Here is an 18,369-nt window from a genome sequence, read left to right as displayed (position 1 = left end):
TGGTTGCGTCAGACGCATCGCAGGAGTTGCCGGGGATTGCGTAAGACTCCCGCCTCGTTGCATCAGACAATCTATCGATGTTGACGCTGGTTGCGTCAGACGTTCTACTAGCTTGAATGCCTTGTCGAAACAAGGAAGTTTGGGTTGGGAGCCCAGGCATAACAGCACACCCGCCGCCAGACAATGCGCCGGAAAGACGAGCTGCTTCCACGTGGCTCGGATGCCGGGCGCGCTCGTTCGCCAGGTTCATCCAGGTTCACCTCCAGGGCCATGGGGACATGTGGCTCCACGCTTCGTTCCGTGAACAGATCCCAGTCGCCAGGCCGGATCCCGGCTCCAGTGGCTTGTCGCCAAGATGTGTCGACTTGCTAATCGATGCATGGCCTAGGATCCTTTCCCGGCACTTGAACCAATATTAGAGGAGATGTATAGTCACTCCCACCCGGTGGTATGACTCCCAACTCAAGCATTCTATCGATTTCATTTTTCATGATCTGCTTCTGCACAGGGGAACATCGATATGGGTTAACGGATTGGTTCCTCACATGTTAGCTCGATGTCGTGCTTAATAACCGTCGTTTTTCCGGGACGGCTGGAAAACACGTCTTTAAACTCGGAAGCAATCCTTCTCAAGCCCTCCTTCTGGACTTGACTTAACCTTGGCTCCAGGTTCAACTGTTCCAACATCACCTCTGAACCCCTTTCGCTTACATTGCTAGAAGTCCGAATTTCTGCTCCTTCCTCCTCTGGAGCATTAAAAAGCAGATTTACGACCGCCGGACGTTGAACGTACGGTTTCATCAAGTTACTGTGATAAATTTTGTTAGACCGCTTTCCTAATTTCACTTCGTAGTTGGTATCGGAAAGCTTCGATATTACATTAGCGGGCCCCTCCCAATGAACCTCCAGCTTGTTCTTCTTGGAAGGCCGCAGCAACATTACCTGACTTCCTACTTCGAAGGTACGTTTTTTTGCTGATTTGTCGTAGTATTCTTTCGACAATACTTGTGCTGCCTTCATGTGGCTCTCCACAAGATCTTTTGTTTTTCCGAGCCTCTGAAGGAGGTCGTGAACATAAGCAACTACATTCGGGTCCTCATCATATCCATCCCATGATTCGCGTAGTATTCGCAAACGTGTTCTTAGGCTCCGGCCATATACAAGCTCTGCGGGGCTAAAGCCAGTGCTCTCATGAGGAGCAGACCTCAAAGCAAACATAGCGGGAGGAATGCATGCTTCCCAGTCGCATTTGTGCTCATAACAAAGAGCTCTCAGTATACGTTTCAGAAGTGAATGCATACGCTATACCGGATTAGATTGCGGGTGATGGATCGAGCTGTGCGCCACCTTGATGCCGCATTTCTCCAAAAAGGTAGAGGTAAGGCAACTGGTGAAGACGCTGCCATTGACGCATTGAATTTCAGAAGAAAATCCGACACGCGCGAATATCGAGAGCAGAGCATTCACGACGTGAGGAGAATTGAGCTCTGTAAGAGGTACCGCTTCTGGAAATTTCGTTGCCACACAGTGCCTTGTCTCCGGCAATGGCCCAACAATGTCGATAACTAGGCGTCGAAAAGGTTCTGTTATAACTGGCACAAGCTTCATGGGCGCCTTCCACTTGTCCGTGGATTTCCCCACCCTCTGACAAGTGTCGCAAGAGCGCACAAAGTCTTCGGTATCTTTCCAGCATTTCGGCCAGTAAAACTCAAGGTAAATCCTAGCCTTGGTCCTCTTCAAACCGAGATACCCTGCCGACGCGTTTTCGTGCGCAAGTTCCAATAGCTGGCGACGATACTTTTGCGGTATCAAGAGTTGCTCATACCTGCGACCTTGTACATCTGTGTAGCTACGATACAATAGCCCAGATTTCTCATAAAAAGAAACATTCTTTTTCTTTACTCCCAATTTTACGTTTTCCATTAGCGCTTTTATCGGGATGTCTTCACGCTGCTCTCGAATGAGCGTCGCTCGATCAACCCTCGACAGCTCACACCAGGTTTCAGCTACAGGCTTGAGCGTATAGCAACCGCGCCGAGCGAGCGTGCTCGGCGCTCGGAGTCCACGTTCGCATCGTGTTGTGTTTACTGTGCGGGCACGGAGTGTGGCCTGGGAACTCGAGTTACGGCGGCCGGGTCGGCCGGGTGTTGTAAACACAGCCGCCGGGCCGAAGCTACGCCAGTCGCCCCGTCGCTGCTTCCTCGTTCACCTCGCAGCGCTTTTGCTTAAATATACGAGTTCTTATTGTAGACGTGCCTTTGTCTTTCTTTACTTGTGAACACGCAGTATCATCACACAACCAACGCCCTGGACGTCTACAAATTGGTGACCACGGACTATCGAAATTTTTACAAGCATTTTCCTGGCTGCGACGACGATGGAAACCATCGGCGATTCCAGACAAGCATCCCCCGACCCTGCAGCGCCGCAAGCAGTCCCCGCCGTCTCTTTTCGGCTTCCGCAATTCTGGCCTGCTGATCCGTCTCTCTGGCTGGCGCAAGTAAACAGCCAGTTTGTCACTGTCAGGGTAACGGCTCAGACATCAAAATTCCACCACGTGGTGTCTGCGCTTCCACCGGAGATCGCCAGCGAAATCAGAGACCTCATTCTGGCCCCACCGGAGACGAACCCCTACGAGAAGTTCTCGGCCGAGCTCCTGAAACGCACTTCGTCTTCAGAGAGGCAGCGTCTCCAACAGCTGCTTTCTGCTGAAGAACTAGGCGACCGTACGCCTTCACAGCTTTTGCGCCGTCTTCAGCAGCTTCTTGGTGACAAGGCCACCTCGTTCGATCAGGACCTGCTACGAGAGCTCTTCCTACAGCGCCTGCCTTTGACCGTCTGCATGGTGCTCGCCGCTGCAGCGGACTTGTCGCTGGAAAAGCTCGCGCAGCTTGCCGACTCCGTGATGGAATTCGACTCCCCAACCATGTCAGCGATCGCGACCACTTCCACAACAAGTGAGGCATCTCGCCCTTCGCCACCAGACCTGCAAGCCCTACGCGACGACTTTCGCAGCCAGATCGAACAGCTATCCGCTCAGATAGCTACCCTGTCTGCGCGCTCTCGATCCTCGTCACGCCGCCGCTCCTCTGCCCGCCGGCGCTCCTCATCACAGTCTCCGCATCCCGGCGAGTGTTGGTATCACCGGACTTTCGCTGCAGCCGCCCGAAAGTGCTCATCTCCCTGCACTTTCTCGGGAAACGCTCTGACTCAACACTAGAAGCGGCGAGTGGTGGCGGTCCAGGAAGCAGCCGCTTGTTCTCAAGGCCTCTGGGCTACGTTTCCTCGTGGACACGGGAGCCAAAGTTAGCGTTGTTCCACCCTCACCCGCATTCCCAAAGAATCGCCGATCTGCACTTACGCTGCAAGCCGCCAACAAGACCACCATCATGACTTACGATGAGCGCGCGCTCACGCTGAACATTGGACTCCGTAGCGTTTTCCGTTGGGTTTTCCTCGTAGCGGACGTTTGTTACCCAATTCTCGGAGCGGACTTCCTTCGTCATTTCGACCTGCTCGTGGACATCTCCCGCAAGCGCCTTGTCGATGCTAAGACACACCTAACGGTGCAAGGTATAGCGTCAACAACCGGCATCACCGCAGTTACCAACAAGCCACCTCCGTCAGTGTACGAACAGTTACTCGACGACTTTCCAAGCTTGCTTCGCCCGTCCAATTTTCTGCGCCCTGTCAAGCACGATGTTACCCATCACATTATTACCTCAGGGCCACCTGTCCATGGTCGTTCACGACGCCTCGCACCAGATCGACTCAAGGTTGCCCGAGCTGAATTTGATCATATGCTCGAGCTTGGCATTGTGCGACCTTCATCAAGACCTTGGGCTTCTCCGCTGCACATGGTGCCCAAGAAGTCCCCAGGTGACTGGCGACCCTGCGGCGACTACCGCGCTTTGAGCAACGCCACCGTTCCTGATCGCTACCCACTGCCAAACATCGCGGACTTCACAGCACCACTGCATGGAGCAACCATCATTTCGAAAATTGACCTGGTCAAGGCGTATCATCAGATACCTGTCGAACCCTCGGACATTCCCAAGACTGCTGTCATAACACCTTTCGGCCTTTTTGAATATCTGAGGATGCCCTTCGGGCTCCGTAACGCCGCTAAAACATTCCAGCGGTTTGTAGACACAGTCACCCGAGGCCTGCCGTTCTGCTTTGCGTACATCGATGATCTCCTCATCTTTAGCCGCAACGCAGACGAACACCTTTCCCATCTTCGACAGCTCTTCGAACGCCTTGCCGAGTACGGCCTCATCGTCAACAAAACCAAGTGTACGTTCGGCGTGCCTGAACTTGACTTTCTCGGACACCACGTTGATTGTCATGGAATCCGGCCACTCCCTTCCAAATTGCAAGTTGTTCGAGACTTCCCAAAGCCAACATCCTTGCGTCAACTGCGCGAGTTCCTGGGACTGATCAATTTCTATCGGCGTTTCATTCCCCGCTGTGCTGACCTGATTAGACCCCTTACTGACTTGCTTCAGGGTAAGAAGAAGAAGTGTACTCCCATTACATGGTCTGAGAATGGTTCAAGCTGCTTTGAAGCAGTTAAGACAGAGCTCGCAGGCGCCACCCTGCTTGTTCACCCAACACCAAACGCTCCACTCTGCCTCATGACCGATGCGTCGGATGTGGCAGTTGGAGCCGCCTTACAAAAGTTCGTTGACGGATCGTGGCAGCCGTTGGCATTCTTCTCGCGCAAGTTGTCACCCACAGAAAGCCGCTACAGCAATTTCAGACGTGAACTCCTTGCTGCTTATACGGGTGTGCGCCACTTCAGGCATTTCCTTGAAGCCCGATGTTTTTTCATCGCCACGGATCACAAGCCGTTGACGTTTGCCATCAAGTCTGCAAGCAGCAAGTTTTCGCCCCGTGAGAGTCGTCACCTCGCTTACATCGCGGAATTCACAACCGATCTCAGGCATGTGCAGGGATCTGCGAATGCTGCAGCCGATGCGCTTTCTCGCCTGACAGCTTCCTTATCTTGCGCCGCAGCGCCGGCAACTGTCGATTTCAGCGCCCTAGCGTCCGCGCAAGCACAAGACGAAGAAATCGCTAAACTTCGCCTATCCTCTGGGACACTTAGGTTTCGTGAAGTTACCCTTCCGTCCTGCACCGTTCCTATCTTGTGCGACATGTCTACCGACAGCCCTCGACCAGTTGTTCCGAGCGATTTCCGTCGTGCTGTTTTTGACTCCTTGCATACCCTTTCTCATCCTGGCATCCGCGCTACTCAACACCTTATCACCCAGCGTTTTGTCTGGGTGGGAATTAAAAAAGACGTTCGTGCTTGGACCCGTAGTTGTTTGGAGTGCCAGCAGTCCAAGGTGTATCGTCATACGTGCTCTCCGTACGGCTCCGTCACACTGCCTTCGGAGCATTTCGATAAAGTTCATCTGGACATCCTTGGACCGTGGCCTCCATCGGATGGAAACACCTACCTGCTGACATGCATTGACCGTTTTACTCGGTGGCCAGAGGCGTTTCCCATTCCCGACATAAGAAGCGAAACAATCGCTAAAGCTTTTGTATCGGGTTGGGTGTCACGCTTTGGCGTTCACTCAACAATCACCACCGATCGCGGTCGACAGTTCGAGTCTGCTCTTTTCAAGAAGCTCATGGTTTTGCTGGGAAGTTCGCGGATTCGCGCAACAGCATACCACCCCATCGCTAACGGCATGGTCGAGCGTTTTCACCGGACCCTGAAAGCATCCTTGAAGGCGCAACCCGACACGGTCAACTGGACAGTTTCACTGCCACTTGTTTTGCTTAGCCTTAGGACGACGTTAAAGCAAGACATCAAGTGTACACCTGCCGACCTGACCTATGGTTCACCGCTCCGCCTTCCTGGAGAATTTTTCGATGCTTCAACTACCTCGCCTTGCCCTGATCCAACCGAGTATGTGGTGCAGCTACGCTCCGCTATGCGCAGTCTTTCTGCCCCACAACCTCCCGTAAAACACCGTGTTCCTACCTACATCTCTCCTGACTTGAAAACGGCGACACACGTGTTTGTGCGCCGCGACGCAGTCCGAAAGCCTTTGCAGCGCCCTTACGATTGACCTTACCGCGTCATCAAGCGCCATGAGAAGCTCTACACGCTTGATTTGAACTGTCGTCATGATGACCCACTGCCCCGTGGTATTCCAGATTGCGCCACACCTTCCGCCTCCGTTTCCACCACTTCATCGCACTCTTCACCCCCTCCCACCGCTGCAACCAGGGAGCGTCGCTCTGTATCGTTCAGGCTCCCTCCTTTCAGCGGGCTCCTTCACTAGCGGGGGGCCTATATAGCAACCGCGCCGAGCGAGAGTGCTCGGCGCTCGGAGTCCACGTTCGCATCGTGTTGTGTTTACTGTGCGGGCACGGCGTGTGGCCTGGGAACTCGAGTTACGGCGACCGGGTCGGCCGGGTGTTGTAAACACAGCCGCCGGGCCGAAGCTACGCCAGTCGCCCCGTCGCTGCTGCCTCGTTCACCTCGCAGCGCTTTTGCTTAAATATACGAGTTCTTATTGTAGACGTGCCTTTGTCTTTCTTTACTTGTGAACACGCAATATCATCACGCAACCAACGCCCTGGACGTCTACAAGCGTATTGCCCACCTCGCCCAACGGCGCCACTTCGGTTTCTCCGCTGACAGAGACGACGCTACTCGCTTCAACTGCAGGCGGCTCGAGTAACCCACCCGGAGTATTTTCTTTCCGAGGCTCAGTCGACTCGCTGCCAAGGTCACGCAGCTCGGCCGCTATTGCAAGTGGTGTACTACATGGAACGAGATCAAGTTCCTGTGAAAGCTTCCGCGCTTGCGATCGCGTGAGGGCCATGTACGCAACGCTGGGAAAGAACGATTTACGCTGCTCTTTGAGAAGCTGCTCCGAGTTGTTCGAAAAAAGATAAGGAAAACAATCTGGAAGAGCAGCAGACACAGCCGCTTCGGTGTCAAGTTTACCGAAAGAGCCTTCAATGATCACCGTAGCGATCGGTGAGCAAGTGCTCTGCTCCTCGGCGACTTGCCTGATCCATGCGCATTCTCCTGTCAAGTCGTTCGGAGACACAAACGAAGGATGGACAACGTCCATAGTTGCCGCTGAGCCTCGAAGTGCTCGACACGTTTTCCCATTGACGCTAATCTCCTGAATATACGGTTCTAACAACCGCATGTTCTTTTGTGATCCACGGATCGTTGCGAAAGGAACCTTTTGTTTACAATTTACCGCGATTTGCCCTTCTTTTTTGCAATTGTAACAGATTACCGGCTTCCGTGACTCAAACGCCCGTGAAGTATCAGTGCGCTGTTTCGGAAGCTCACTCGACGTCTGCGCTTCCGTTTGCCCTTCCCTCACAGTCTCCTTCGTAAAAGACGGGTCTTTTCTGAAATTACGGTGCGGAGCAGGTTTCCGGTCATCAGGTTTTTTTGAAAAGCCCTCTTTTCTCTGAGCTTTTTCAACACGCACGGCCCTACTGTGCAAGTTTCTACGAGTGTAGTACTCTTCAGCTAACTCTGCTGCCTTGTTTAGCTGTACTTCTCCAAGCTTATCCTGCAGCCAAAGCTTGACATCATCCTCGATACAGCGGTAGAATAGCTCCAATGCTATGCACTCTACCACTTTATCGCGATCGTCATAGACTCTTCGCCCTTGAGTCATTCAATTAAATCGGCTTTAAGACGAAACGCGAAGTCAACGTGTGACTCATTATCCCTTTTTGCATACCGGAACCTTTGCCGGAAAGCCTCGGGTGACAATTTATATCTTCTCAAGAGAGCCTCCTTAACCTCGTCATAGCTCTCAAACGCCTCCCTCGACAAGCACGTTATCACGTCGAATACTTCTCTGGGAAGCAGAGCTAACAGTTCTGTGCCCAAAGAGACCGCTCGACGATGCCATTCCTTTCGCAGACGTGTTCGAACTTTACGAGATACTTCGCCATGTTCTCGCCTACTAAGAACGGTGGCAGTTGGTCCCTAATTCTGTGACCGCTGGCCTGAACTGTCGCAGAAGCTACGCTAGGCACCTGCGAACATTGACGGAGTGCCAATTCTATTCTTTTCATCTCCAGGCGCTCTTCATGTTCCTTGCGCTCGCGGCGTTCTTGCCTTTCCGCCTTTTCCCGCTCACGGAGTTCTCTTCTTCCGCCTCCTCGCGGTCACGGTGTTCTTTGATATTCGCCCAGGCCTCATCGACTTCCTCAGCCGTTACTCCCTCTTTCTGCATGATCTCAAGGATCGCTTGCTTTCGTTTCGCATGGCCCAGAGTAAGGCCGAGTTCTTCACAAATTTCGATGAGTTCCTTCACTTTAAGGTTCTCCATCGTTCACACTAGCCTCTTGCTATTTGCCCTCGTTAGAATCTACTTGCCGTACCCCCTATAAGTCTACTAGAAAGACACGCAAGCAATTCTCAACCTGCCGTGTTTACACCCTCCGCATTACCTTTGGTTTCAAAGCGCTCCGACTTGGCTCGAAACAATCAAAGCTCACTCCAATGCTTCACACAACCTTCTCTAAACTACGACAACCTGTGCTAGAGAAGCCTGGTGAATTGAGGGGAAAACATCAGGCACTCACCGCATCGAGGTAGCTGACGCCGGCCGATCCCGCAGCTGCCATCCACTGTTGGGTAACAGGTGTTCCAGCTTGCGACTGCTTCTGCGCAGAGCTGATAGACGAAGCGATCAAGGCGACGGTGAGTTAAGGCAAATTTATATACATATAAACAGAGGCGTTACATATTCGGCGCTGGGGCCCACAGCTTATTGGGCTCGCACAGCGGTGCGATGACGACCCGGGATTTCTTCGTTCCCTCTCTCGCTCTCCGCGCAGCTTGGTTCTTTTATAGCCCTGGCCGAGTCCTTGCATCAGCCAGTAGTTCGAAGCCTCCAATCAGGAACCGCCGTTGGTCGCTGGCTCGAACCGGATCCGCGGATGAGAGGGCTTGCCGCACGTTGCGGGAGAAATTTCCGTCGGTTGCGTCAGACGCATCACCGGAGTTGCCGGGGATTGCGTAAGACTCCCGCCTCGTTGAATCAGCTGGTGTTGACGCTGGTTGCGTCAGACGCATCACCGGAGTTGCCGGGGATTGCGTAAGACTCCCGCCTCGTTGCATCAGCTGGTGTTGACGCTGGTTGCGTCAGACGCATCGCAGGAGTTGCCGGGGATTGCGTAAGACTCCCGCCTCGTTGCATCAGCTGGTGTTGACGCTGGTTGCGTCAGACGCATCGCAGGAGTTGCTGGGGATTGCGTAAGACTCCCGCCTCGTTGCATCAGCTGGTGTTGACGCTGGTTGCGTCAGACGCATCACCGGAGTTGCCGGGGATTGCGTAAGACTCCCGCCTCGTTGCATCAGCTGGTGTTGACGCTGGTTGCGTCAGACGCATCGCAGGAGTTGCCGGGGATTGCGTAAGACTCCCGCCTCGTTGCATCGACAGTCCATCGATGTTGACGCTGGTTGCATCAGACGTTCTACCAGCTTGAATGTTTTGTCGAAGCAAGGAAGTTTGGGTTCGGAGCCCTGGCATAACAGCCCCCAGTAACGCATAGCTCAGCCGCGCGAGCGTCGCGCCCAAACTTGAGCTTGGGTTCCCTATAGGCTCCGTGCAGACGTAACTCCGCTCGGCGTCCCTAGCGGCAAGAAGCGCAGATTTGGCGGGATGCTCGCAACGGGGTGAAGTCGAGCAAGTCGAGGAACTATGCCTTTTACGATGACTACACTTTTCGTGCTTCTCGCGCTTGGCTAGTGACCAGAGCGACGGTACGTCCGCCTTATCAACGCGATCAGTCAGCCGCAGGTGGTGGACGATAAGAATAATATAGCATACAACATCGCTCCGCGATTGCACCCCTGCTCGCTCAACGCTCCCGCTGTGACAGCGCGAGGTATTTTCGCGGGCAGTTCGTTTTGTGCCGGTTCCGCTGTTCGTAGGAATGCCGAACTCCAGGAATAATTCCTGCGTTGTTCGGTGCAATAACCCCTACAGGAATTCTCTGGGCACGCGTTTTCCCGGTTTCCATTTAGAGAATATGAACGGGATCGGCGTGGACGGTGGATCGCACTCGTTCGACGACAAAAGTGAGTTTTGTAAATAGATGGTTTTCTTTTTTCTGGGGTTGCATTTGACCGTGATTGTTGATCTGCCAAGCAACACCTCTTCCACGACGCCGTGAACGTGCCCCGCTTCGAGGAGGTCCCTGCCCTTCTTCAGATTAGCTCCTCGGTGGAAGCTATATCACGTAGCTCTCTGAATCCAAACGTAATAATAATTGGCACGCTTCGCAGTGCCATGGCAGCAAAACACGATCCATGACGACGAACTCGGCTGCACTGGTTAAATCGGCGCAGCGAATGCAGTGCCATGGCCGTTCGATGGAAAACGTTTTTTCATTCAGTGGCCGTGACAGTGCAATTGCTGGTATCGCCAGTTTCAAGCTGCCGCTGAGTTCGCTGCCGCGTTAGCCCGAGGGTGATAAGCTGTGATTGTTTAGTGAGCGAGGCGGCCCGCGTTATACGTGCGCAGGTTCGCTCAACGGGCTCGTCACCTCCGTTGTCTTCCGCCAGCTCATGTATTTAATGTTGCCGCGTTCGCCTGAGGATACACGAGGTCTGGCGAAAAGAAGCACCCGCGCTAGCGCTACGTTCTCGGACAGCTGCTAACAATTTGACGTCTTTTGGAAGCAAACGCCTCAAGCGAAGCTCCAAAGCACGGCGCAGTGGCTTGCCGCCGCCTGCGTTGTCTGCTCCCTTATCCCGCCAGATCTGCTGCCGTGGCCGCTTTGGCGCTGGAGGCAGCGCGCGACTATGGCGGCTCCTAACGTATGCACGGTGCCCATAGTCGAATCGGCAAGAAAGCAGACACGCGTAATCGTACGAAGTTGCGGACAATATTTCTAGTCCCTTTGCAAAAGCGTCTCGTGATTTGCGAAACTGAAACGATGTGGGCCTACTTGTTTAATGGCCATTCCTTAGCGATAGAGGACGGCTTGGAATCCAAAGCAGAAAGAGCTCACAGGCACGCACCGGCAGCAGCCCGCCATTCCTCCTTGCTAAAAGAAAACACGCATTTAAACTAACCCGGCTCTCTTTGAATACATCGTTGAGCAGTTCGTCCTACATGTCTTTCAAACCTACCCATCTGCTATACTACCACGCGTATTATTTTGGCGTATTCGGGCTTCACCCAAACAGACTGTTTGCAACGCTCACACCGCGCCGCGATGTTTCACAAGCTTCACGAATGTTTTAGCTCATTCCAATAAGATTGCGCGCAGGACGCGAATAGTCTAGTTTCTTCGAGAGATTACGCTGCCCCCAGCGATAACGCTAGAATGTTCGATAGCACACGTATAAAAGCCGACACGCTTTACCGCTTGTCAGTTTATCGACGGCCGACGTGCTGCTCGCCGCTATTAGTGTGCAGTGTGTATTGCTGTAGTTTGATTTCCGTTTCTCGGCCCCAAGTTCGGCCAAATAAAGAACGTCTTCTTGACCACGCCGACTGCGGCCTTCGTCGACGTCACGATCCCGTGATAATATTCAGTGACCGATGTTGAAATTGTGAGGGAAATTGAATAGCATTTCAGGGAGATATTAAATTAATTTCAATTGAGAGATAATTATTCACAAACTACATCACGAATTTTTTTTATCATAATTTGATATCGAAGGTTTACTATTCAAAACCCCGGAGTACATGTATGTCACATCGACGTCAATGAATTCAGTAAGTTTCTTTTTCTCGTATTCCAGCCACCCTATCTGAATTCAACGTTCCGTTACTTGCCACAGAAAATACGTAATTCATTTTTATTTATACGGAGCTATAGTTCCTGACTGAAATCGTTAAGATTTGTGACATCACGGCGACCGGCAGCGGGAACTACAAGGCGGCATCGCCCCCTGTATTTCCTTTTGGGTGTTTTCTGGCTTGCCAAGCGTCTTCTCGCGGCAAGAGTGGTGGTCTTGATATTTTGAAGCGCAGGGTACTAAATATTAAAAGTGAAAGTACTTTTCTCTTTAATGTCTCTTCGATCTCCAACATTTTCCGAGGACAAAAACTACGATTACATTAAACGCAGATTACGCACCACGGCGGTCTAGTGGTTATGGTGCTCGACTGCTGACTCAAAGGTCGCGGGATGGAATCCCTGCCACGGCGGCCGCATTTTCGATGTACGCGGATATGCTTCAGGCCCGTGTACTTAGATTTAGGTGCACATTAAAGAACCCCAGGTGGTCGAAATTTCGGCAGCCCTCAACTACGGCGTTCCTCATTATCCTGTCATGGTTTTGGGACGTTACACCCGAACAAATATTATTATTAAACGCAGATTACCTTTTCGATAATCTCGGGGTCCTTAGAAAAGTATTGCAGAAACGTGGTGACACGTATGTCATCTCGTAAAACTATGGCTCATGAGGCACCTGCGTAGGTTGATTTCGGCGCTCACTCTAGTTTTGAGTTACGAAGCCCCGTTCGTACACTTAATGAGGGAAGAACACGCATGCTCTGTGCAGTGTACCAAACTACGCTAGCAGATATCTTCGGCAAATTCCAGCCGTCGTAACCTCGTGTACTTGACATGTACCTATAATCTGGCGTGCGCAGGTGCGAAAGTGCTACCAGCTGATGCGCACGGCTGGATTCGCCACATTCGGTTGGGCGATGTACGACGTCGACCTGGAGGACCACAACAGCGCATGCGTGAAGAAGGCCCAGAACGAGGCCGGCGTCAACAGGATCGTGCAGGTCAAGCAGCTGCTGAAGAACATGGCAGCCAGCAAGGCGCCCGCCGCCTGACTGTACATGGGCACAGCCCACCTGAGCTTTCCCGTTGCGAAAGCTATCAAAAATATATCACGAGAATCAACCAATGGAACGTCGCGATTTGTATAGGCTCGGCTTTGTAAAGACGAATATGAAAGCTGGCACAATAGAGATTTATGTAGCACTATTTTAATCCTTTCTTTCCGTCATCCGTCTAGAGCCAGCACATCGGAGCAATGGCGTGTTGGGAGAGCATCCCAGGCCGCTGTCGAAATGTAAAAAAAAATGAATTGACAACTCGAGTAGTCGATTGATTCGACATCACGCTCCCAACTGTTAGAATTCACGTTAGCTCAGTTTGTAAAGTGACTGTCCCGAAAGGCGTTCGTTCCTGGTTCAAATTCCAGACCGGGACGAGAATTTGGACGAACTATGTGTGGATTACCTTGTGGCTCGCTACTGCAAAAAGGATGGTTCACAATTCTTCTTTCATAACTACAGGCTTCTTCACTAGCTCTCCATAGTTGTTGAACGTAATCATTTCAGGAAGAACGCATGGAAGCACCATTTAAGATCACGATCTTCACTGTGACACGACACAGCTGTCGCGGTAAATGACTGGACCTCGCAAGGATCGATAAAGTTTGCTGTTTCTTTTTTTTTTATGCAGGAAGCTGGACTTCATGCCGTTAAGGATAATTACTTGAAACAATGGTCGCAGGTGAAAAAGCATAGAGTCCCTCAAGCGAGACTGAAGGCATTAGTGCCTATCGTCGCTTTTTATGCTCTCTAATTGAACGGGCTTGTTCTCTAGCAATCGATTGGAACGGGGTGCTCTAATTCACACGTCTAGTATGCTAGCAGCGGCATCCAGCCGCGCATTGTCTTCAATTAATCCTTAATTTTTGTCTCACGCTTTAAAGTTTCTCGTCTGATACTTCGAATTTGTCCCAAAGCTTCCTCGTTTTACGCGATCAAAAAACACAAATTCCGCCTATTGTCTGAAAAAACGAGGTTGATTCCTCCGTCATAGCAATCGCTATAACGCCAAAATAAAACGTGTCCTTACAGAAGTTGAACATTTACTGTACATTGATATAAGACAGCTTGCGCAATGTCTATTGGTGTATGGCAGCTATGGCACCGTTTATCGTGGATGCGCTCACGTTGACGCTTGGTGGCACATCTCCATCCCGACGACTGACGTCCATGGCCAATGATTAAACCTTTGTGGTAGCTGTAGTAGCTAACGGTGAGAGCATAATCAGACAAAGCGGTGTGACAGCCAGAAGAGCGTCGCTGGTTCGACGCAGAACTTGGGCTAAGGTCACCATCCCGAGCATTGACCAGAGGGAGCTGCTTCGCTCGGACTGGCCCGTCCCAAGTTCGCGAGCGTAAGCGTGGAACGCGGTATTCCCGCCAGGCGAAGCAGGCGAGCGTCGCAGAGCTACTTTTAGTACGAATGTATGCTATGAGCGAGGCCGAGGCTTGTGCTAAGGTCGCAACCTTGCGGTTTGTTAAGGCGTTGACAAAATTGCGCTTCTCCTATTGGAAACGCGCCGAGCGGGACGGACGCGTAGCAACGCCGCGTTGCAGGAGCCAATCGCAGAGGCCATGGTCATCAGGGGCGTAGCCAAAAATTTTTTTCGGGGGGGGGGGTCAACCATACTTTATGTATGTTCGTGTGTGCGTTTGTATGTGTGCGTGCCTATATACGCAAGCAAAATCGAAAAATTTCGGGGGGGGGGGGGTTTGAACCCCCCAACCCCCCCCCCCTTGGCTACGCCCCTGATGGTCATGATCAGTTACTTCACTTTACTGCTCCCAGACGGCGGCACCACCCCACCGACCAAGACCACTGTGAGAGGAAAGTGTGAGATATAAATGGCGGCTTTGTGAAGGCTCCCGAATATGTGACCGTGGCGCAGTGGGTAGCGTGCCCAGCATCTGTTATCGTGGACCGAGAGGTCGTAGGTTGGACTCCTGTAGACGAAACTTTTTTTTTGTTTGTCATCTGATCGTGTGACGGAAATACGTCACTGAAGTGTTGGTGGACCCCGGCAGAAAACACTTTCGTGTTAAAGGTAGAGAGCATAGTTTCGGGAAGGTACGATTATTTTGGCAGATTTATTTTTAGATTGCAGGACTATTTTCTCGTTAATTACCTTTTTAAGTAGCTAAATATCAAGGAAGAGAAGTGTGGGCTGTTTCCGGCAACATTCTTAGTTCGGTCGCCTTCGGATATGCCGTACTCTTAAGGACCGCAATGCAGATGACGGTCGAGTCTATGCAGGTTCTCAGGGTATCATATTTAGTAAACGCTCGTTCAAAAGCTGGTTTAACACAATACGCAATGCCAGGTCTGCCTTTGATTAAAAAAAATGTATTTTATGTAACAACAACTTCTACGGACTCGAAAAAAACTCACTGGGCGGTCGAGACAGCACTATCGCCAACGCCCACTGAAATTAAGCGCCACGTTTTTGTAGCGTCGCGTGAGCCCCTCCACATAGGCTTCCAAAGCAAGGTCGAGCGCGTCACTGCTCTTATCGTAACTGGAAATATCCACGTTGCGTCTCCTTTCGGCGCAACACTGCGCCCCCGCTTCCGCGCATGCGCAGAGCTATCGGATTGCATCTGCGGGATCACAATGTAACTATTGCTGACTAGCAGTGCTCCGGGCCGAATGAGGAGCGCATGCGCGCACGTGTCCTTGCCGCCGCCACTGGCAAATTCGGCAACAAATCTCCTTCGCCGGCAGCGTCTATCCCTAGTAACGCATAGCTCGGCCTCGCTAGCGTCGCGCCCAAACTGGAGCTTGGGTTCCCTATAAGGTCCGTGCAATGGCATAAAACGCAGGAGCAGATATAGCAGCAGATAAAAGGTTGTGAAATGTTGCGAGAATATTGAGGATTCAAAACAGATCACTTGCATTCTGAAAAGTTACGCTTTCAAGTCGCTTTTAGATACAAATTTTAGATCGTGTTTTGTAACCCTATACTAGTCGATTTTGGAAGCGCTAGGATTCAATGCGACTGGAAGCGATACGCGGTGAGAAGAAGAAATGGGCAAGAAACGTTAGAGTGTATGACGAAAAACCCGGTATACCCCACGCACTATGGGAATCGATGTAATGTGAAGCAGTCAGCGAGGAGTTGCATACACCGCATGGTTTCTCTATGAGGTAAATCAAGGCATTCATATTACGACATGCCATTCTCTATCACACGTTTGTCATGCACGGACGCACGTACAGTCTGGTACATGCCATCCTAATAAAACGTATAATCTGGTATACACAATGCATGACCTGTAAATAATGTTCTGCACGCACCCACGTCATGCCATACCAATTTTGGCATGTGTGCAGCGACTGAAACAGCCGCGAGTGCGCCAGGAGTTCGTAGTGTAAGAGCGTAGCGCAAGAGCCCGAGTGCGTAGCGTAAACCATGCCGTACATCTCGTGCATTTCGTGATTTTCATGTTACCACCGTTTATTTTACGCCATACCAATTTTGAGATATATCACGCTAACGTAACGGCCGCGAGCGCACCACGAGCTTGGCATGCAGTACATCATGCCGTACATGACATGTATTTTATGATTTTCCTGTTACTGCCTCTCGTTTATGTTCGCCATGCAGTTATGTCACGCCATACCAAATTGGATAGATATCACGCAAGGGAAATGGCCGCAGGTGCATCATGAGCGGTGTTCAGGTGGAATTACCCTATGAAGTATTTAAATGGATTTAACCTGTCAACTGCCACAATGAAGATGTCGCATTTTACCTTATGCCTAGAGTCATATATTTACTTACCTCTGTCATCGCACTTCCATAGAGACATGGAATTAAACTATGGCAATCAGAATAAGGTAAGCGAATATCTGTAAAGCTTGCAGCTGTAAAGTCACTGCAACATTACACGGCACGCACTGAAAGTACCTCGGGCGTTGCTAATCTAGTTCTACTACCAACACAGGCGTGACACGCGTGAGTGGCGACCCATTATAAGTGGACAACATGAAATATTAGGCAAATACAACTGCGACATGTGGATATCGGTCGAAATAGTGAGAACAGCTATTGGCTGTAGAAATTCCGTGTGCATTGCGAAACCCTATTTTGATTATTTCGCGAATAGCTTTTACAAGGAGAGACTGCCCGCTATAGCGAACAACGTCAGAAAAACCAGTCTAAATGGCTGCCTATTGGCAAAGAAGGAGTAAATTTAAGCGAGGCCTCATGAGACAGAATATGAACAGTACGCGGGCTGTCAGACTGGGTGCATGGTATCAGTAATGATGCTGACCCTCAGTGATTGGCGGAGGAAGTCCTTTTCTGCCGGATGGTTGGGCGTCCAGGCGATCACATGCATACCCCGGTCATGCCAAGCCTTTACGTATTCAGCGCTCACCACGTTACTACTAATCAGTACAGCCGAGGCGCCGGTCACGTAAGGCAGGAGGCCAGTATGGAGTGCCTTGTCGAGGATCCAGTCGGCTATTCTGTTGAACAAGTGGGCTGCAGATGACTGGCTGCGTGGTCGCGTCATGTTCATGTCCTCGTAGGCCAGGAATCCCGGGCACCAAATCAGCGCCGTCACAATACCCGGATTTCGGAGTCGTAGCCAGTACACGTAGTCGTGATAGAAGGAGGCGACCAGCGCCCGCCTATACAGTTCGGGCCTTTCGCGAAACAGCTTGTCGATCACCTCGACGGCGCGGGAGTCGGGGTTCTTGACGTCGATGATGAGCCGCATGCCGAGACGGAGGCACTCCTCGACGCCTTCTTCTAGCGTGGGGACGCGCTCTTTCGGAAAACGTTCGGCGAGCGGGTGCTTGCACGAAGCGTCCAGACGACGCAGCTCCTCGAAGGTGATGTTCTCTATAGGGCCCTCACCATTGGTGGTCCGCTCAAGGGTTTCGTCGTGGAAGATGACGGGGACGTTGTCCCGCGTGAAGGTCAGGTCGAACTCGATTCCGTCGGCTTTGTTCTTCTTGGCCTCCTTGAAGGCGGCCAATGTGTTCTCGGGGGCATCGATGGCACATCCGCGGTGTCCGAATACGGGTGGCAGCCGTGAGCCGTCGTCGTGTTTCACGGCCGAATATCACCTCCCAGGCCAGGCTGTCATTGACGCGCGGTATCGAGGACCACCGTACAGCCAAGCCGCCGATAATGGCGATGATTGCGACGGCTAGGGCGGAGACCATGATACTCTAATTAAACAGGTAGAAGGAGAATTTTGAACGCTCACACCGAGGTTGCGTTGGCACTCGCTGATGCCCTGCTGTGCGCCGGCTACACGACGAAATGATGATGATGATGCCCCTGGGATGATCACGCAGATTGCAGTCTCGTTCTTGTTCACCTTCAACTGTGGCTCACACCCACTGTAGGTTGGTTGGTTGGTTGGTGCCTACAGGCAGGGCGTCGGAACGAAATGTTTTTCGTTTCGGTTTTAGTTTCGTTCCACCGCAAAAAGTTCCGTTCCGTTTCTGTTCCGGAACCTAAAATAGATGTTCCGTGACGGTTCGTAACGGTTTTTCAGTGCAAAAATTTTGAAGTTCCGGTAATCTAAAAAA

At 51.7% G+C, this 18,369-nt stretch overlaps 2 protein-coding genes across 2 annotated transcripts in view; one reads left to right on the top strand and one right to left on the bottom strand.

The window, feature by feature from the left end:
- LOC125757607 (uncharacterized) overlaps window positions 1-12,880 on the top strand; it is a 58,064-nt gene extending 45,184 nt beyond the window's left edge. Inside the window, exon 4 of the mRNA XM_049413208.1 lies at window positions 12,624-12,880. Within this exon, the coding sequence (XP_049269165.1) occupies window positions 12,624-12,815 (192 nt within the window). The 3' untranslated portion in view covers window positions 12,816-12,880. The remainder of the gene's footprint in view (window positions 1-12,623) is intronic.
- A 4,180-nt stretch (window positions 12,881-17,060) lies between these two features.
- Window positions 17,061-18,369, bottom strand: part of LOC119385501 (glycerophosphodiester phosphodiesterase 1-like) — a 37,648-nt gene continuing 36,339 nt past the window's right edge. Inside the window, exon 2 of the mRNA XM_049414008.1 lies at window positions 17,061-17,753. Coding sequence (XP_049269965.1) covers window positions 17,061-17,753 — 693 coding nt within the window. The remainder of the gene's footprint in view (window positions 17,754-18,369) is intronic.

This window comes from Rhipicephalus sanguineus, chromosome 3 (genome assembly GCF_013339695.2).
Source record: "Rhipicephalus sanguineus isolate Rsan-2018 chromosome 3, BIME_Rsan_1.4, whole genome shotgun sequence".
NCBI classification, from domain to species: Eukaryota; Metazoa; Arthropoda; class Arachnida; order Ixodida; family Ixodidae; genus Rhipicephalus; species Rhipicephalus sanguineus.
Note: the sequence above shows the minus strand (reverse complement) of the source record. Positions and strands in the feature narration are given on the sequence as shown.